The 22,649-nt window shown below is 35.0% G+C and overlaps 1 protein-coding gene across 1 annotated transcript in view; it reads right to left on the bottom strand.

Moving 5' to 3' along the window:
* FMN1 (formin 1) overlaps positions 1–22,649 on the bottom strand; it is a 149,631-nt gene that overhangs the window by 78,914 nt on the left and 48,068 nt on the right. The window contains 4 exon segments of the mRNA XM_075753012.1: positions 6,234–6,321; positions 17,001–17,142; positions 21,346–21,769; positions 21,772–22,141. Of these exon segments, the coding sequence (XP_075609127.1) occupies positions 6,234–6,321; positions 17,001–17,142; positions 21,346–21,769; positions 21,772–22,141 (1,024 nt within the window).

Here is a 22,649-nt window from a genome sequence, read left to right on the forward strand (position 1 = left end):
AAATGAATCTAACTGTAAAAAACGGATTCCCTACTGCACAGATTTTTCACATCCAAACGTAAACCAAAGAAAAGCTGAGAATTTAAAGCACACTGTGTGCAGTCTACATACAACTGTAGAACTTAGAGGTTAAATATGAAAAAGATGCTTCTCTCCTCTTAACCAGCTTAAATACCAACAGTCTTAAGGCTGACTCTGATATACAGCCTCACTCCTACTAAACACATTTTGGTTATATCGGGATTTAAGTCCTGCTGACAGAGCTTACATATACTCAGCAGTATCAAACCACTTAATGTGACAATTAAGCTATGAAATATGAAGAAATCACCTTAACTGCCCCCTAATGATAAAACAGAAATACGTTATTTAAATAAAACAAGCTTGCCAAAGGTACATTTATTTGACCTGGAAATACTTCATTGTTTTATGTAGTACCTTTTGCTGAGTAAGGCTTGATTTCATGGGAACGTGAAGCCCGTCCCTGGGAAATTTAAATTAAATTGTGCCCGATGAAGTCAATCAGAAAATGACAACAATTGTTAAATACAAATCTCTGCTTGGCAAAACTGCCTAAAATATCCAAATCACTCTGGTTTACTTCTGACAAATTGATATGTTCTAAACTTATTTATAGTTCTTTCCAGTATTTAACTGTCACACAACACAAAAAAACATTAAAATATACATTACAAAGAAGCACCATGGGCACAACGTAGATTTAGAAGACTAAGAAAGCTCAACTCCTGCAAGAAGTCATGAGCAAAAGACTCTGGCACTAATGTTAACCTACCCCATCAGGCTGGATGCCCAAGGCAGATTCACAAAAACATATGTTGTGAATTTTCCAGAACAAAGAAAATAACTTTTAAAGAAAATTGTTTCCCAACTTTTGAGTTGGGTATGCAGCTATCTCTGTACTTCATGCATACTATACAGTATATTTAGAATGCATACATGTAATATTTTGTGTAGGTGGAAAATTCACACAATTTTGGAACAAGTTTTTAAGCCTTTATATTCTATACTTCCAACCCGCAAAATATTTTAGTCGAAACCCCAGTAAAACTCTTTTCACATAGTGTAAGTAAGAAATATTCCAAAGCATTTATCTTTATCCAGAAGTATTTACAAAATATAATAGAGAAAGGAACTGTGAAACTACTTGTGCTGCATGATATGGTTAAAACACAAATTGGGATTCAGAAATTCTGAGCACACTAAGATCTGCAGATTAGAGTTGCTTTGGAATAGTTTGCTTTATACATATAACACAAGGTCTTTCATATGCTAAGAAAAGTGCCTGGTTAACAACGATACTGTTCTCTAAAGTTTAGATGTGCCATACACCATAAACTGCATTAAGAAAATGCAACCTATTTATATAACTTCTATGGCCTCTCATTACAGGAAGACCACACAGAAATCCCAGGATGATTAGAAACATAATATAGAATTAGAATGATTACTGGACTGGTCACCAGTCTGGGCAAGTTAATCTGCTGTTCACATTCTTCCAATTATTTACTCCAGTATGTTGACAATGGAGGGTAAGTCACAAAGTTGGAGAAGACCAATCAAACACTTTTCAACTGGTTGACTGACATTGTACAACAGTACCATAACTGTGTTTTTTCTAGAAAGTTGGTCCCCTCCTACAACACCATGCAAAAAATTTTGATGCAGAGTGCCACGATAGTTATTTGCATAGCTCACCATCAGAGTATCATTACTGTGACACTATAATAAAAATATATTCATATTTTTCATATCAACCAAAAAACCCCAGACCAATAATGAAGGAGAATCAAAAAAAGATGGCATGGCCTAGGCTTTTTAAAAAAAAAAAATCCATCCCATGTAAGTGTGATCAAATACATTTCTCTAATATTTTCAAAGCTTGAGGTGCCTCTGCAGAGATAATTTACATTGTTGGTGACCACAAGAATGCTCCAAATGCACAATAAACATGCCAGGTCCCACGTGCTATTACAGGTTGGCCAGTGCTACTCTGATTTAATAACTGGAGTCTCAGACATTATATTTAATTGCTTAAAATCTAGGAAAGAAAAAAACAATACTAAATGAGCATTAGAAATAGTCTGAATGCCAAGGATCAGTGTAAAATCTCCTCTTTGCCATATGGGCTAAGTTCTGACAGCGTTGCAGTGCTACGGTGTTAGACTCTTGCCTTGGTAAATGTATTAGCAAAGCCTGCAGCTGTTCTGCGTGGAGTAATACGGCACTTTATTGCCACAAAGAGTGCAATAAAGTGTGCATCTGGTGTGATCTACTGCATCTCATAGATTTGGTCCCCAGGAAAATATACCAGCATGTGAGACCATCTAGTTAATGCATCCTGATGGAAATTAGGGGTATTAGATAGTGAACTATTTCCAGAAAGGTACAGAAGCAGAACTTCTGGTGCCCCACAATTTCAGTGGCAAAATGTAGGTACTATGGAGGTATGGAGGGATTTGGGAGAATCACTCTTTTCGACATAGGCATCTACATTTTATCTACATCCCATTTTCTGTAACTAAAACTCTTTTTTATCTGGGCTGTCCCACAATTTTGCCAGTTTACTCTTGAACAAAATCTCAGTAGCACATGGGAAGCTGGCACTGACAACATACACTGCAGAAAATAGTATTATTATGTGTTTTCCAGTATACTGCTGTTGCTAGCTACTATGCTGGGAACTGCCTGAGTGACTGGAATATTGCCTTGTAAAAAGTTGGGACCAGTGCCCACAGAGGGTCTTCATATACAGTTATAACCAGCATTTCCCATTAGAAACAGAACTGAAACACCTCACAGTGGAGTGAGTTGTAATATTTCAACAGCAATGCCGCACAAGTAGTCTTGAGCCACAAGTTTGTCTCTCAAGCTGTAATATTTCAGCTGAACAATGACAGCAAGACAGAGGTGCATTGATACGAAATGGACATTACTTCTCTGTGTGTAGTGTTAAACCATGTTCCTTACCTAAGAGATGATCTCCACTATTCCTCATCTCTTCTTTATAAAGGTTTTTAAAAAACGCAGGGAAGAAGTCTTGAAAATAATCTCAAACTTATGCATAATTCAATTATTGCTATTTGATTTTTAAATATAAATACAGATCCTATATAGCATATTGAGACAGGTAGATTTTCCGTCTGCTGCTTCTGCTCAGAAAATGAATATTATTAATAGTGGTCTAACCAGGAACTATATTATCCTCTTGAATACCAGATTCCCCAATAAAATTTGTTAGTGTTCTCAGAACATTACAGTACCTAGGACTTCTCCTCCTCTCCCACCTACCAAAAAGGTGAATATTCGGACAGGTGCAGCATGACAATGTTAACTTTCTCTCTGCATCATATAATATCAACACTAGCCAAAATAATTATTCCATTTGACATTGTCTTCTCCCTAGACTGTACTCAGACACAGCAAGAATTTAAACTTATCTGCAAAGGATGAACTTCGCTCTCTCCAACAAAGATGTGCGGAAGATTCCCTTCCTGAAGTGTGGCAGCTGGCTCATTAGCAAATGCAAACTGAAACATCTGGGTGCCAGATATGGTCACTTGCTTGTTTTGCACTGCTGAGCTATCTACAGAATATGCTGGGCAGCTATTTACTTTCATTTCAGAGGGTGATCCTACAGATACAGAAATCTCACACTATTTTAAAGAAGGATGTAATTTTTCTTGGGATTACTCTTGTTTGTCTTCTCTAGAATTCTGCATGCATCTGTATGCATAGGAACAGTTGATTTGAGGACAGTTTTTCTATATCTCTATTTCCGTAACTGCTACTTAAGGTAGATAAACCAGTACGCTATACATAGGCAGTGAATGAATTTGTACATGGCTTTTCAACAAACATGGTCAGAAAAACTTGAAATAAAATCAGATATGCTTTTTTTTTTCATTTGAACTTTCCGTTGCTTCAAGTTTCTTCATTCTCTGTTGCAAGCTGCCAAAGACCATTAACTTTTCTCTTCCGTGTCTTTCACATACTGAATTATGCAATTGAAATTGGTTTGAAAAAATGGATGAGTGCTTAATTTTCATGTTTATTAGAGGTAGCTCTTTGTAACTTTACTTTGTTAAAAAAAAAAAAGAACTTTGACATTCATCACCCAATGATCATGCCCTTTCTTGGTTAGGTGTTGTCATAAGCTATTCAATGTATGATCTTTTTTCATGCAATATGTTGACTATAGCGATCTTCAAAGATTTTGTCTGCTGATAGGCAGGACTGTGCACAGATTTAAATTAATTAAAATACTAGGGTTAAAGACACATTAAAAGAGAAACAAATGTAATTCTACTGTTGTCTTCATTGTAGTATGCATTTCTAAAGATCCTTTTGAGAGAACAGATGTTTTCCTTGAGTCTGGTGGGTTTTTTTCCCTAGATAGTCTCTGCACACAGATCTTCATTAGAGTCACTCCTCCTGCTTTGTAAAATATTTTTTAAAAAAAGTTCCACTAACATTAGTCCCAAATCCTGTTTGTATCTCCTAGCTGTTTCCATAAGCAAGAGGCAGCATATCCTATTGCTGCCTTGAGCAACACATGTGGTGACAGGCCAGTCATTTGCTACCTCAAGAATGGAGAGGGTGATGAAAGTTATAAACTTTCCTTCAGTGACAGCACTTGGTTTGGTGTCTCTCTTCTACCAACACTCTAATTTTCAATAAACTTGTAGGACTACATTAGCTATGTCTACAACTGCAACTAGTGTAGTCTTTAGAAATGGATTTGTAGACAGCAACAGCTGGTACTGAGGATCCAGTGTTCACACTATACACATTTCAGGGAGTTTTAACTATCTCTCATCTGATCCCGTGGAATTTAAAGCCTGCTATAGGTGGAGACTGCTGGCACGCTCCTAGGGCACATCCCATTTAATTTAATTCTGAAGGCTGTTTGTGCACTCTGAGACTGCTCTGCATTGCTCTGCAATGCAAACACAGCAAAGAGGACAATTGGTAGATTTGATTCAAAACTGCTGATTCAAGCTAAAATGCTAGTGTATACATAGCCAAATATTTGACTTATTCTTTTCTCTTAAATTTGGTATAAAATGGCCAGAGGGTTTCAAAAGCTATAGAAGTGCAGCAAATGGCAGAGAGAGAGAGATGTTCTATTTCAGTAGAATGTCATAGCATGGAAAATAAAGTGTCCTGAAAACATCTCTGAAGATACTTAAGAATTTATAATACAGCTTTTATAATACAGCTGCTATCCCATCCTACATTGCTGCAATTCCTGCCAGCAAATTATTCAGACCTTTAGTAATAGCAGGTTTTTTCCATCTCATTCTGATACCTTTCACACAATACTGGCAGGCACAAAGTTATTCCTTCTTTTTGTTGTTTCCCTCCATCCCAAGAGAAATCTGTAAGCCCTTGTGCTTTTAAAGTGCGAGATGCTCAAAGGCTCTTCTGAAATTAATAATAATCAATGCCAGCAGCATCTCAACACTCTACCCAGTATTTGCATGTGATGGAGTGAAAACAATAGCAAAAAGGAGACATCAACTTGAATTCTTCCAGCAGTTGTTTTAAATGGCGAATATTTTCCTTTTTTTAATGTGAAAAAGAAATAAACAATATCCTTAAACAATATCTTTTAAAATCCAGAACATAAGCAGAATCTGAATTACCCCAGTGTTCTGAAAAATCTGTATTTCTCTACAGTTTTATTGGCAAACTCAGATAATTTCTACCAGTAATGGAATTTATACAATGAGTAGCCCTATGCTTTAAAAAATGCCACCCAGTAATCACCTTTCTGATTGCTACATGGTAGCTGCATCAGTTTGGGATGTACTTTTTATATTGCTAATGAATCATAATTTAAACATTCAACAAATACCGACTGCATGTTTGAAGCCCAAAAGATTTATATATAAGCCTTCCATTTGTTTTGTCAGTGGAGGACTTGCTTAAGAAAAAGGAGGGGACTGTAGGGACGGAATATGAAACAGTTTTAAGAAAACATTGTACTGAAAGTGATATGCCAGCTGAACTGGTGCAGAAGGAATTGTACCTAAATTCAATTCTGATTATTTAGGTGAAACTTTTACAAGTACTGAAAGAATGATTCTTCTGATACCTTAAAGAGGACTATATTCAAAGCACAGAATTCTGTAACGTAAGAAATTCTCTGAGGAGGGGCTATGAGAAAATATACATCCAGATATGATACATTAAGTGTAAGAAACACTTACCTTGTTGGATATCCTTCATTTCCAGGTGCAAACTGGATATTAAAATTCCTACAGTTTGAGACCGTTTTCCATCCAACAATTTGATAATCTAGAAAGATAATGCAAAATGATCTGAGATAAAATGAACACTCTACAAAGGATTCATTCAAATTAATGACAGAAGCTAATTAGTGAATTGAATTCAATGTCTCTCCAAACACCAGACCTTCATCTTATCCCTACGCTCTGCACCTTAACAAATGGCTGATAAATGTAAGCTTGAATTTTCACCAGGTCTAGTAAAGAGCATCACCTCTCACTTGTAGGATGCTGTTAACAAAAAAACACAAGCAAACAAAAAAAGGTACAGCAAATATTTATTCTGGAATATATATCCCTCCCTTCTCCTTAAGGTGACCAGGGCAGAAACACTTAAGACACACTGAGTACATCACATGTTCTTTAGTTTGACTGCTAGTTCATACTTCAGTGTGAAGACATTTAAGTCTAGTTTTTTCACAAAGGATCAATTTCTGGCCAAGGAAAACTGCAGAATTGTCTTCTTATGCCCTCTCAACTCTATTTCTGGAACACCAGGGGCTACCGAAAGGATTTCTTTTACTCTTGTCTATTGTGCTTCTTCCACACCCTTGACATTTCATAAGGATTTGAGGATTTTGTTCACAATTTGGGTAACAGACCCTTGTTAGTATAATATACTGACATTCAGATTGTAATCTTTTCAGATGATGGGTGGGGGGAGGAGAAGAAAAGGAGGGAGGGAAACCTTGGGAAAGTGATTTTGGCTGGTTGAAATTAGTGATACTGATGTGGATCAGTCCATAAATAATGAAAAGTAAACCATGAGAATTTTAGAAGTGTAATTTGGATGTTAGAAATGTCAAAATCAAACTTTCTACAAGGTTTGGACTGTTGGTATTTGTGATTTTGATTTACATCGTAAGGAAGATATGACAGCAGCACATCACAAAATGCAATACAGACATAAGCACTTCAAATAACAAATGTTCAGATCCAAGCAGTTGGCTTACTTCATAGTGTTGATGAACAAATACTATTAAAAATACTAACTCATATGTAAAATTAAAACTAATAGCTCAGTTTTCCTCTAAATTTATATTCCTAGTATGTAAACAGTATTTAATCTATATGTATCCAAATTTAATTTTAATAGTTGGGTGACACTAATATTTGGATGTTAAATACAATATAAAAAACTCTATATAACTGTTATCCCTTGTCCCCGTAACATTCTTATAGATGCTCACATTACAGATAACTGACAAAATTTATACTAACTCAGACAAATGTTTCTTATCTGTGTTTTATGGGATTTAGGAATATTTAACTGTGCAACTACTTAGTTATTCACCTATATAAAAGTAGATTTATAGTTGAAAAATACAGGAAAAACAGAAATGACAGTGACATTTTCACCTGAAAATGCAAAGTTAGTTCTTATTTATAGAATACTGAAATTGGACGACACATGAACAAGTTGGAATACATGTTGCCTTCAACAAAGATCTGACAGATATTTAATGTCCCTGTGGTAGGGACTCAACATTTACTGAACTTATGTTAAAGTAGATGTTGCATATTTTCCGCCAAAAGTGGAAATCAATTCTATCCTGAGAGGTTTTTTCAGCCTATATGTACAGCACGTATGCTGGATATTAAGTAAGTAATACCATTTAAAGTGTTTTCTACAAATGGGAAAGAATTAAAGCTCTTTATCTCCTGACTACACAAGCAGATTTGGCTACAAGTTACCATAAATGAATACTCTATAAGCATCACATTCCGTTGACTCTGATTTTGCAGAGCAAATGTAAGTAACTGCTCAGTTTATCATGGTCATTTCTGAAGCCTTACATGAATTTGCTGAACTCCGCAGCACATTAACTTCTTACAGGGATAATTACAGGCTTGAGTAGTATGCAATTTGTATAGCATTCACTGACCTCCAAGTTGACCTTGTTCGGGGGCAAATTCATAGGTTGTCATAAACCCCATTAGACATGCCTAGTTTGAGGCAAAACCTTTCCAGACTATAGCTGTTGTAGACAATATGACATTTGAAATCATTCTATTAAAGTATTTCTAAGTGCTAATATATTGTCCAGATATGATCAAACTAGCTCACATTGCTAAGCAAGACTTTCTCCTTAAAAGATTAGTGAAAAAATTTTTAAAGAAGACCCCGTATAATTTTAAAAGCTAAAACAGAGATTCATGTTTTAAAATGGCCAACAAACTGTATGTTCACATGCATTTTGGACAAATGTACACATGGTCACAATTACCAGGCATCAGACTAGATTCAGACTACCTGAAATAGCTTCAACCAACTGAAATCTGTAACTGAAGGCTGATATTTTATTCATTAGAGAGCAAAAATGGAGCAACAAGACAACAGAATAGCTTAAATTGGGCATAAAACTACTCTAAAAACACAGTTGTTAAGTATAGGACTTTTGTCATAGATTTTTAGAACCAATACGTAACTTGACAAAAATATATAATCAGTAGTAAAACAGAGAACATATTTTCAGAGATACTCATTTTGCCTGAAATTATGGTTATTCTGGGGAAATCACTGTCAGGGAATTACATATGTGTGTGAATTCCAAATGGAAAGGAGACACAAAAAAATCAGCACTTTTCCAGGCCATAAAAACCATAAGGCAAATAAAATGAAATTTTGTAAAGACTGCATTGAACTATTTAGTCTATGCTTTTAAAAGACAAATCACTGATCACCTCTCAGCATATTGGGGCTTGCTTGTAGCTGGCAGTGACAGGTAAGCAGCTCAAATCCAGCTGACGCCAGTTGATGCTGCTGTGCCAGCTGGCAGGGTTTGCCAGCTGCCGGCCGCTCCTCCAGACTATGAATGTATCATTATAATGGATGCAGCATCTTCTGGCTCAGTGACAAAGTCGTGCCTGCTGGTGCTAATTCATTTAATTCACCGATCCATGGTATTATTTGCTCTATGTGATGTTCCCCAACTATTTTTTAATTGATTTGCTGTAAACAAGTGCCCCTTCTACATCTTTCAAATAGTTATCATCTAATTTAAAAGTGGAGACATACTGAAGCTTGAATACATTCATAAATTATTCTGTCATTGCTATTAAAAGGTGTTTCTCTAATGTAGCCAGAAATGTATTTCATTAAATATTATACGACAGACTTCACTGTTTTGTCTAACTGCAATGTCTACATTCTGTCGAGAAAACTTACTGGTGCTGAAATCTGAACAGATTCAGTTTACTTTACTGATTAAAAGCTAAATCCTTCCTCCTGCTGGTGCATGGATTCTTTCCATAATATTTAAATTTATTGAGAGAAACCATAAGCTAAAACGCTGTCCTGCATGTCACAGTGTTTCCCTCCATTCCCACTCATTAACTTTTATGGTGAAGTCAACAGCCTGGTCCCATAAGTAGTCTGCTGAAACCCTCTTCAAACAGAGGAAGAATATCCTGCACAAGAAGCAAGTAAGAATATCCTGCACAAGAAGCAAGTAAGTAAGCCCCTCAAGCCATTCTACATAAGCACCCCAAGAGTTACCAATGAAATTTCAGAAGCTTAAGTCTAGACATTATCTCTTCTGCCCCTACTCAAGGGAGAGCCAAGTTTAACTATTTTTCATTTCACATGGATGAACCATAGCTTTATATTTTTAAAATATTTTAAAAATATTTTAAGAGACATGTAATTCTATTTGCAATTCTACCGGCTTAAAACCCCCCACTATTTTTAGCCTTTTGCTAAAGGACAAGCAAATGGCAATTTCTCAGGATAAAATAGGAGGTAAGAATGAGCTAGTAAGAAACATTTCAGTATCTTTATTCCTATCAAAACTGTAAAAACAAGACAAAGCCACAAAATAGATATTTACCCTTTATGGATACTTTCCATATCCTACATGACTGCAGAGCTTTGTGGTAAACAAGGAAATGCCATATTCATTCTTCTCAGTACAGCACAAAAAATAAAAAGAAAGTGAGAGTGCCTCGGAAGAGCACGCACTAGCATTTTACTACTTCTACTCAAGTTTGAACATTGTTTATTATCTTATGCAGACAGCTGAAGACAGTCATTGTGTTTCAGCCCTGCAAAGCTTCCAACATTTTCTGCAATATCTACCCTTCTTGCGGAAACACAAAATTCATTAATTATAATTCCTCATTTAGTCAGATGGACAAAAAACTTGCTGACAGACATATCCCTTTCAGTTAAAAAAATGCAATTCACTCAAAATATTGACACTCTTCTTAAATGAGAACATATGTTAATAATTATGTGAAGTCTGTTAGAGATAATAGACAACAGAAAAGCCATTATCTTTAATGTCCTCCTGTGTCTTTGAAATGATAATCATTGCACTAAAGGGCCAAAAATGATTGATGGACTTTCATTTGGAGCATACACCTGACACAAATTACTTGACTTTTACTCATTTTTTTGTAAGATGAAGACAGAGTGGCATCACAGACATCCAACTATCCTGTTTCTTGAAAAAGTATAGAAAATACTTGAGTTTTTGAGGGTAATTTAGTAACAAGTGCTCAAATATATTGGAAAAACTAAGGCAACTTCAAATACGTGTAAGTCCAGCAATGGAGGTACAGAATGCACATGGAATAAATCACAGCAAAGGCATGTCCTTTCCTAAAGTACCTCTTTTTCAGGCTTACAGGGTATCATAGCTTAATATATAGTGAATCATGGTTTTTATTTCATTCCAAAATATATGACCTAATTCTGTCTTTCTTCTATTTGGTACCACAAGAACAGATTTTGGTTCTGCAAATTTAACAGGAAACAGAACCTATGGCTTGAAAATAATTACATGTGCCTATCAGCTTAATAATTTGCATGGATATGTACAGACAAGAAATGTTAACAGTTTAGAATGAATGAAAGCAAAATTGTCTGTATGTAAGACTTAGTCCTTCATCTGACATGCAAATATCTATAGAAGAATTTCAGAGTCTGGGAAGGATGTTCGATGCTTCAAATTATATTTGAATCTAGTGAAAGCTGAGTTCTTTCAAAAACAATCAATGGCTGGGTTTTTTCTTTTTTCTTCAGAAAAATAGCTTAGAGTTTTAATATGCTAATTTTTTCAGTTTTCATTGTTTTCATAAACAGCTATGGACCTCAATGGTACTGTACTGAATCTACTTCCAGTTAAATATTTTTGGTACATAAAACTTCATAGCCGAAGTCCATTTGCAATTTCATAAATATAACTTATAATACATTTTTTTAAATAAACCATACATTCCTAGACAAATGCTTTAATGTGTGTGCTAGTGGATAACACAATAGGTGCAAAAACCATATGTCCAGAACGCTACAACTGCAATCTAAGCATAAGAAAATACAGAAATGATGATGAAAACAGTCTAGATTAACAATTGCACTTTCACAGCGTGTCAGTGATACTTTAAAAATAGGAGTTAAAAATAGGAGTCATATTCAAAAGGCATTTAAAGTCTAAATGTCCAATAGAATCAATACCTAAATTGAAGTTATGTACTAAAATAACCTGGTGGATCTAGCCCTTTTTTTCTTCATTTACAAGAAGCTGTAACTTCTATGTAATTTTGAAAAAGCTTAACTAAAGACTACAACACCATACATGGCATAAATAGTTTTAGAGTCAATGAATATTGCCAAGATGCATCATACCAGTAACTTAACGTATTTAGATTAAGCTAACTGAACAGGCCAAAACCAGAGAGACATTTATGTGATTCATATTCAGGTGTCAATGAACTTCTTAACATTTCTCCAGTAACCAGCTTTGCTGCAAATTCAACCACTTCAGAACTAGGAAACCACTAGGAAATAAATCCCAGTCCTTCTATACATCATTTATCCATCTAGAGTCTCTGGGAAAGTCAGGATGCAAGCAATAGTCTCTTTTCCTTTTTATATATCACATCCAAAAAACCACTGCATTGTATTTTCTCGTATAAGTTTACCATGCTTTTAGTCTTACACTTCAAAAGCATTCTTATGAGAGAATTACATTTATTAGTTCTTAACTATATTGCACACTATTTTGCTCTCATATTGGGACATAACTAAATATTCATCTAGATAGTAAATTCTCCCCATCCAGAAAAGACAAATTCTACTCTCAAGACATAATACCTACAAAATTAGAATATTTATTTTTATCACTATCTATATAAAACCGTAGAACTCTTATTTACAAGACCACATATATGCAGAGCAGATAAATGGACAAGAATGAGGGTTTCCTGAAATATTTCAGAGGATGTAGAGTTGGAAAAAAAAGAGATTCTTCCAAAGCTGCTAAATTGTCCAAAGGAGTGCATGATAGAAGAAACATGAGCAGCCGCTCACGCTTTGCAGAGCTTCTAAGCCAGATAAGCATTACCATAACAAAGTTCAAGAATACATAAGTGTTCCAGAAAGGTACATCTGACCTTCATTTAAACTATATTATTTTTACATTGTATCACTATCAAATGAATGTACTGTATTTTTCCAAAATGAGCTAATATATGCCTAAAAATAAATAAAATCACCCTCTATGCAGTTATTTAAGAAGTTATATTACCATTGCTGCTGGAAGGTTCTTAACTTCTGTTCTCACATACTTGTTAGAATACCTTTTTTTTTTTTTTAATAACTGCATTTCAAATTCTAATAATTTCATCCTCATGTCAGGACGATAGCCTCTAGAAACTAGTGTAAATCAATTTATGAGCCATTTTCCGGCAGGCACGAAAGCAATGAATTTGGGAATCATGAAAGTGCTTCCACTTTGGAAAAAAAGAAAGCCAGCTGTTTCCATCCACAGGACAATGGACAGAAAGTGGACTTTATGCCTTTTAATTGAGTAACAGAATCAGGATGTTGGAAAGGCACTCAAAATGTCATCCAAAGCATTTCTCCACTTTAAGACAGTATCAACTATACGTATATCATTCTAAACAAATTTTCTTAAAGATCTCCCAATACAGAAACATAATTTCCCTAGCCAAAATTGTTCTGCATTCCTTTGTTATCCTTACTCTTAGAAAGCTTTTTATAATTTTTCTTTGCAGCAGCTGCATGCACTTGATGACACTTATCAACCTTCTCTTTTCTAGACTAAACAATCATCATAATTCAATTATTTTCTCAGAGACTACTTTTACACTTTTCATCATTCTCACTCTTCTTGACGCTTTACAGTTAGTAAATATTTTTAATGAAGGGCTGTAGCGCCTAAATCCGGATGCAGCTCTCAACTGAGACATGGCTGAGCAGACTGTCTTGCAAGCAATACTTGTATTGATCTACCAGAGTTTTGTCTTCCCTCTTTTAGTGGTACCACAATTTGACAATTCGTGTTCCTCTTGTAAGCCGTCGTAATCCCAAGATCCTTTCTGCTAAACTACTACCTAATCGGTTAGCCATTTCTACCCCATCTCATTTTTAGGTAGTCGAATATCCTGAACTACATTATCTTTGTGCTTATCCCTATTTTTCAGACCATATCTCTGATACATGAAAGCTTTCTAAAGGGTCTACTCCAGTACATTTGAAGCCTCTCGCAACTAGGTGATGGCTGCAGAGTTAAAATTCCATTATCCAGGTTATAAATGAAAATACTGAGGTAACCAGACCTGGCATAGATGCCCACAGAATCCTCAATGTATTCTCCTATTTTGACATCGAGTATATGTATGAGTATAAATATATTCTATATTATAAATATTTATTTTATAAATTATATATTCTATTGTAAGTACATTATATACATATTATATGGGTATAAACATATATATGAATATAAATATATACTGAAAAGTTTCCCTTCTGAGCATAACTTGCCAAATGGTAGTGGAAAACAGACGATCCGTTCCACTTATATAGGACAAGATTTAGATATTTCTGGCTGAAAATGGTAGATGTCTATCAGCTGTAAGCAACAAAAGCACAGCATGCAGTGAATATTTTAATCTGTTTGTGCAGAGGATAAGAGATTTAATGCAGTGAATAGGTCAGCAGTAACATGTATTATTAAATAAAATAGCTTAGCTATTCCAAACACAAAGTACTACTCCAGATTCTATCACTGTACCTATATCTTGCTCTGGAAGGCTTTCTTACAGAACATGTGAAAGGGATGTACAAAGAAATATAAAATGACACAGCATCAGCTAAAAATTATAATATATGATAAACCTTGTAAGATTCATACGTCTTTCTTCATGTCCGTAGAAAGCATCTTTAACCAGACTATACAATTCCACACACCATGACACTTGTAGCATTCTTAAGATCAGACAAGCACAGATTTCTGTACTGAAGTGAAGACAAAGATTGTTGTTAAAACCCTAGCAGATATATATAATTGTTAGAAAAGAGGCAAGAAAAGTTGAGAGCCGAGAAAAAGCATAAGAAAACACAAATGAAGCCAGCAGAACTGATAGTTTCACATCGCCTACAGGAGCTTTCTGTTAGTGTCTACTAATAAACCCTCCTGTAACTAAATAAAATGCCTCTCTACTACTGTATCACTTGCAGCCCACCAAGACTGATCCATTGGAGCCAGCCTGCAGACATCTGGGCTTTCAGAGACACAAAGCAAAACACAGGACCAACAAAGAGGACTAACTCTCTGTAAAAATATTCAGCTGCTACGATGAGTAATTTAACAGAGAAAGATGGAAAGACAGGATATACAATAAGAAAATGCTTCTATACTCAATTAAATTCAAACATCATTTGAATTCTAAGAGCTGATTCATTTTTAATTTTTAAATTGGCTAAATGATGGAAAGTTTAATATTGTTGACCATGAGTTTTTGAATTTTCACAGAAAGCCCTATAATTCCCACGGTTTGTAACACCATGATCATAATTCCACAAGTTTTACCCAACTAAAGACATAGTAACAGATACAACTCTTAATTTACCTCTCAGGGGATTTGTTTTTGTATTTTCACACAGTATTTTAAAAGAACCTTTTTCATTTCATTAATTTCAGTGAACATATCCCAAGTCTTAAAACATTAAGCTTACATTTAATAACAAAACAATAATTCAAACAGTGACATAAATAAAGAAGATATCTTTGTCAGAAAATACATTGGTTTTTCACAAGAAATAGTACTTACTATTATACCATCATTTCCTATATTGTATGGAGTAACTATTATCCAATTCGATTTGGATAAAGTTAAGAGAGGTCTGTGCTGCTGTAGCAAATAAGTTAGTTTACAAAGCAGCAAGGAAAAAAGAATAATGCAATTTCATGTTTCAGAATACAGATCTAATTCTCTACCTGGTTTGCTGTAATAGACCTGGAGAAATAGGTATATTCCCCTAATTGCTGAGATTTTTAAATACAAAGGCAACAGTGCATATTATTTCTGCATTAAAGTTACATTGGTTACATTGTTCTTCAAAATTCTTTAGAAACTTGGTTTTTTCCTATTAAAATATTTTTTTTTCTGAAAGAGGCAAACTAATGAAATGTAAAAATAAATTTTAGCACAAGGGCATCAGAAATGTGAACTCAGATACAGCTGAGTACGACATGCCACATCCACTTGAAGCATTTCTCAAGTAAAATATGCCAAAATATTTTTCACAGAGATCTTCATGTCCAAACTGACACTAACATTCGAATGACTCTAACAATTGATAATTTCTTTAGGGTGTATTTACAAATGCCAGCATGCCCCCATCCTGGCTCCATTTTTCATCTTTCACTTTTTGCATCACATGAATTTGAATTTTATAAATTCTATAGGCTTATTTACACTTCTCGTGAGCTATTGTGCTAAGACACAGTACAGGAATTTTATGATCAAAGATGTTTTGAAAGATCTGATTGCACTGATATGTTTCTATGTATGTATATTCCATGTTATATGTATTATAAAATTGCAAAATTTAGGTAGCATAGCTTACATACAAAGTGCCCTCTTGTGGTTCCAAGCAGGTAAACTCAAAGAGATTTACGAATAAAGTATATATTTAAATGGGTTTCTAATATATAATCATGTTGTTTTAGGAAAACAGTATCAATTATTATTCAGCCTAGAATTTTCCGGCAGCAAATACTACTAATGCCATTTCTTCGTCCTATCTGCACATAGTAACTGAGATGTACAGTCTCTCTCTGTAACGGATCACGTCTGAGGCAGGCCATATCTGCGCTACCGTAATGACACGGCTACTGCATAAATTTTGGCCATTAAAGACATGACTGTCCTGCCCGTTCCTGACACAGCTCTTTAGAGATACTGGAAAAAAACGGGTTTAGCATTCTTTATTCAAAATGTCTAACAGTTCTTCCTTGCTTTATACTTTATTTTTTCCAACAAAATTAATCTTAATGGAAGAGAGGTTTGCTAGAGTAACTTAATGACAGCCTTTAGTTATAAATCCACTCAAGGGCAGACATAGGCTGAAATATTGGCACTTTTAGATACGTATGAGAACTTTCATTCAGTTCCCCTATACAATATTTTTTCTACCTCACTGGGATGTGGAACTTTCATTTTCAAAGGCAAGAAATCATCCAAGCTAAATAATGACCCCGCATTCTCAAGCAAGAGTTGAATCAGCAATCCACCTATTTTGCTTTAAAATTAGATTTACAAACCCATCTATTATCTATTTGTTCAACAATAAATAAAAAAGAAGTTTTCTTAAAATGTAAAATTAAACAGTGACGCAAAAAAGCAAACACAAGGAAACAATAAATACCTTTTTGGCCTTGGTTTTTTTTCATAAGTCTCTGATAATGGTTTTCGTTTTTCCTGAGTGGTGTCTTTGCAGAATAAATATTCAAACTCAGTAGTATCAAGTATATCAGGTTCTTCTAGTGATTCCCATAATGTTGGCATAGCAGTTTTCCTATAAAGGGAAAGATAATAACAAAATTTCCAATAAACATTCATGAAAAACCATAATAGATCTAACTACAATAGATGAAAATCCATAATAGATTTCAAACTCAAAGCAGCGTGCCCTGCTGCTATACAAACAGCATTCCTTCCCTATACCGTGCTCTTGTAAGGAATCAAAACGTTTTGCAGAGGGCTGTACCAAAAAGTTTAGCTATTTAGTACCCCTACCTGCTAGACGATCAAAATGCATTATTTGTATTGTACAGGGTTTTTGTACAACAACCAAATATTACAACTGCAGTTTGTGCAAATACATCTTGAGAGATTTCTGCCACTTCAACTAGGATTAGGAGTATTTCAACAGCAGATTTTGTTGAGAAATTCCCAGTAATCTATTTAGACCTATAAAAATAAACAATATCAACAAATGGCGAACAAACTTTATTCAAGCATATTTTAAGAGCACTTGGGGTCATTTGCATAGGGCTTGATCCACTTCGTGTTAGCTGCAGATGTTGTATGCTCATATTTATCCTTGTTCCAGTTCTCAGAAACTAGAGTAATTATTTGGTCTATATTTTGGGAGACTAACCAGTATTCTGCTCCATTCGACCAACTATAAATTTTAAATGTGGATTATCTTTCCTTCTTTTTTTTGCCTTCCAAGACCAGATTTAGTTTTAGAACACTTTGCAACTTGTTTACACAATCCTCTAGTTTTATCTGGATTTGGGGAAAATATGTAATGCTGTAAACGCAGCACTTCAATTCTAAATGGGCTGTGCTTCAAAATTTCAATGCTTCAGGAAAATGTGTGGGACAAAACTGAGTGCTCTTCTTGTCTGTTTATCAGCGGAAGGTGGGCTGCTTCTTCCAGCAGATGTCACTAAAAGGCAGTGAAATTATTTGCAATTAAAAAAAAAGTGATGAAAAACCCTATAAAATACAAATGGCTGATGTCACTAAACATACTTTTATCAGACGTAATATGCAACAAAATGCAACACCCATCAATTTAAGGGGAATCAAAATTAATTTCTTTTTTCAAATTTATGATTTTTTCTACTTAGTACTCAACTGTACATTGACTATGACGAATGTTTCAGTAACTCTAATTTTTCCACTAGCATTCGCTGATGCTGCATATTCTGTGCATAGGACAGTCTTACAGCTCCATAGCTTCACTCTCCCTGGTGTCAGCCACACTGAAGAATGACGGATTCTTCCTGGCTCTGTAAGAAGAACTTTGAAGTCCTGTATAGCTGCTGATCTGAGCAGCAGACCCTTGAAGAAGTTTCCAGTTCTAGTGCAGACTATGAAAATGCAGGACCATTACATCTGGTGACCAGCAGTTCACCAGAAAGCTACGACTTAGACCTTATCTTGCATTCAGCAAAAGCTTGATGAACCACCAATATTTCAGAACAAAAATTTTTATGTCAGTGAATCAGTGGAAAGAATTACAATAAGGTTTATTTATGGACCAACTATTTATTTACTATGAAACAATTTTTCACTAGGAATTTTGGGAAAGTAAAACCAAAATGCTCAAAATTCCTGCTCCAAAATATTTCAATGCCTTTAATTCTGAATCGTTGAAAGAATAAACTGATGTTTCATTAACTGTTCATTTCTGTCAAACATTTTATATAAAATATTAAAACCTTATGATGCTTTATTATACCAGAATAATGATTCTTTCTCATCAAAATAAATTCAGACAAAAAGCTGTGAACTAAAATAAAACTCATATTTAAATACATTTAAATGCAGATTTAAATGCAGTGTCTAAATATAATCATAAAAATAACTCAAAATAAAAGTTTAAGAATAATCATAAATAATTTGTAATACTTAAATAATTTAGCAACTTACTGTAGTAATATAATAAGAAATCTGTAGTAAATAATATGTAATATAACAATTAATAATATATCAATATATTATACAATATAATAACAAGATATAATATAATACAGTATGTAATGTTCAGAATAACATATATAATACTATTACATTATATAGTATGACTCCAAATCATATATAAGAATATAATGTAATTTATTAAAATGTTTAAAATAAACTTAGCATCTTTGTAACTGCACTTATGCTAAAATAATTTTGAACACAGATAATAATGATTTGAAGTTTAAGAGCTAAAGAATTATGTCATTTCATTACTTGTATAACACAGGACCTGAATTTTATTTCAGGATTCTAGCAACTCGTTGTAAACTAGAAATAGTCAGTGTTCCTTAAGCATCCCCAAAAAATACTTTTTGAGCCAACCCTCTTAATGGAGCTCTATGTTATATTAATAAACACTTGAAGCAAAGTTACTATCAGCCAAAATCCAAAAAAGAGCAGCTGAGCAGTACTGAAACCAGATACCGCGGTGGCAGTAAGGTATGCGCCCTGGCATAGAAAGTATAAATGGGAGGACTTCTTTTCTTCTGTCAGCTGAATAAGTGGATAGCATAAACAAAAGTTGGGGGATCATTTCAAAAAGCCTGTCCAAAAATTGTTTATTTACACCTGTTCACCAAACGATCCCTCATAAACAAATCAATAAACCACTATGTTTCGTATTAGCTTTAGATTTGCTGCAATGGTATATGCTATTAGACTACTTTCATAGAATCATAGAATGGTTTGGGTTGTCTGGGACTTTTAAAGATTAACTAGTCCCGCCCCCCTGCAATGGGCAGGGTCGTCTTTCACTAGATCAGGTTGCTCAGAATCCCATCCAACTTGACCTTGAAGACTTCTAGTGATGAGGCATCCACAACTTCTCTGGGCAACCTGTTCCAGTGTCTCACCAACCTTGTAAAAATTTTCATCCTTATATGCAATCTAAATCTACCTCCTTTTCGTTTAAAACTATTGCCCCTTGTCCTGTCACTACAGGCCTCGGTAAAAAGTCTTTCTCCATCTTTCTCATAAGCCCCCTTTATATATTGAAAGGCCACAATAAGGTCCACCCCAAGCCTTCTCTTCCCTAGGCTGAACAACCTCAACTCTCTCAGCATGTCTTCACAGGAGAGGTGCTCCAGCCCTTTGATCATTTTCACGGCCCTTCTCTGGACCCACTCTAACAGATCCATGTCTTTCTTGTACTGGGGGCCCCAGAGTTGGACGCAGTATGCCAGGTGGGGTCTCATGAGAGCAGAACAGAGGGGAAGAATCACCTCCCTTGACCTGCTGGCCATACTTCTTTTAGTGCAGCCCAGGATATGGTTGGCTTTCTGGGCTTCAAGCTTACTTTGATGGCTCATGTCCAATTTTTCATCCACCAATATCTGCTCTGCAGGGCCTCTCACAGTCCATTCATCCCCTGGTCTGTATTGATACCGGGGATTGCCCCAACACAGGTGCAGAACCTTGCACTTGGCCTTGTTGAACTTCACGAGGTTTGCATGGGCCCACAAGGTCCCTCTGGATGGCATTCCTTCCCTGAAGTGTATCTAGTGTTTTATCCCAGCACTAATTCACTAAATTGGTAATTTATTTTTATATATTTATTTTTTTTAACTATAGTGGTCTCTATCAGTACTGAGACTCCTCCATAATGGATACTTCATGCTTGAGGTTCCCAAGCTGCATATATTTATACATACGGTTTACTTTGCCTGCTCTGACAGAGTTATACACAGAGGTTAGGTTCCAGTTTAACTCTTTCTAGAACTGGAATCATAGAGGATGACACAATATAGCGCTCTGAAAATGGTTATCACCTTCAGTGACTGGAAAGCAAAAATGAAACTCTAAGTTCTCATGTGACCAAAATTTAACATTTCAATTCTAATTCTAATTAACATTTTAAAAAAACATAAAAATCTTTCTAATCTCTTGGCTATCTTTTTTCTCTTTAGTGCTAAGTCTAGGAACTACCTTGTCACTAGAGTTGTCCATGGAGCACTTCAGAAAAAACAACAAAATTTATTCTTGTTATAGTGCATATAATTTTCATTTAGAATGCAAATAATTTTAATTTATATTTAATATTTTAAAATAATTTATTATTATCTATTTTTAGACTTCTAGAACTGATTCAATTTTTTCTTAAAACATGTAAATTCCATGCCTCTACACTGCTACTGTTATACATTCCTAGACTGTTAACTTTTTGTTATTAAGTCTTATATAGTACACATACCCTTGTATCATGGCCTATAAATAGCAACCCTAAGTCCAAATAAATATATTTTACCTGCTGCCTTGTAATTGTATCCGTGTCCAATACAAAGGCTTCATGGGACGGCTAGGTTCAATGGCAGGTTTTCGAGGACCTTGGTTTGAAGATAAAGTGCTATTAAAAAAGAATCCAGGCCCAGGAGGTGGAGGGGGTGGAGGTAACCCAGATCCAGGCAGTGGAGGAGGAACAGGAGGTCCCAACCCTGGAAGTGGTGGTGGTGGTGGTGGTGGTGGTGCTTGAAAATTTCTACAGCCTTCTGAAAGTGGAGGTGGCAGTGGTGGACTAGATCCAAACTGAGATGTCAGTGAAGTCAGATCCATTGGCAAAGGTGGTGGTGGAGGAACTAAACCTGGTAGTGAAGAATCTGGAAGGGGGGGAGGAGGAGGAGGTGGTGGTGGTGGTGGAGGAGGAGGTGGTGGTGGTGGAGGCAGCATTTGTTTGGTTGACATGATAAGACACTTTCTGATGACTGTGCATTGTAATTGTCCTTATTTTCACTTTGGGCAGAAATACTATGTGACAAAGAAGAAATATTAAGCTTTTTGGGTACTATTTGGTTATTTTTCATAGCTCTGTTTTCTTCTTCACTAGGCTTTATGAAAGTTTCTCTGTCAGTCTGTATACATACATTTCGGTATGTCTTTGGTGGGTTATCATCTTCAGTAGAAACACCAATATCTTTTGCTTTTTCATTTCTTCTCTTTAATTTATTATCGAGTTCATTCTTCAGATGTGCAATGGCTTCCTCAAGCTGAGCAGTTGATACAGCATGTTCTCCGCGAATATGGAATACCCTGAGTTCAAACTGAGACTGTAGGACAACAAGAAAAAAAACCCCTTAGTGCAAATATTTTTCTAAAGTGTTTATTTTGTAGTAATTAAAAATCTTCACATTTAGCCTATGTTCTTACTTTAAGCAAACCATAATGACAGAAATACTTCACTTTCCCAGTTCTAAATGGCTTTATTGCAAGCTATTATATAATTGGACAATTACTAGTCTTTAAAGAAATGTAAGTAGCATGTATTTCAACAAAACATATTTTATAACTAATATCCAGAACACCAATTTAGCAAATTCTAACTTGTACCTTGTTTTTAAGCAGACTTAGTAGTTTCAAATTGCTGAATGCAATAATTAATAGTTCATTATGGAAAAAAAGCTACCTTTTTTGAATGGTATTGCACTTAATGACATGATTTTATTGCCTATGTCATTTCATAAATATGCCATATATATAGTTAACATGTTAGCAAGTAAAAAAATAAACAGAAGTTGAAATTCCTCCTAGATAAAACATTAAATAAACAAATTAAGC

Source organism: Balearica regulorum, chromosome 5 (genome assembly GCF_011004875.1).
Source record: "Balearica regulorum gibbericeps isolate bBalReg1 chromosome 5, bBalReg1.pri, whole genome shotgun sequence".
Taxonomy (NCBI): Eukaryota; Metazoa; Chordata; class Aves; order Gruiformes; family Gruidae; genus Balearica; species Balearica regulorum.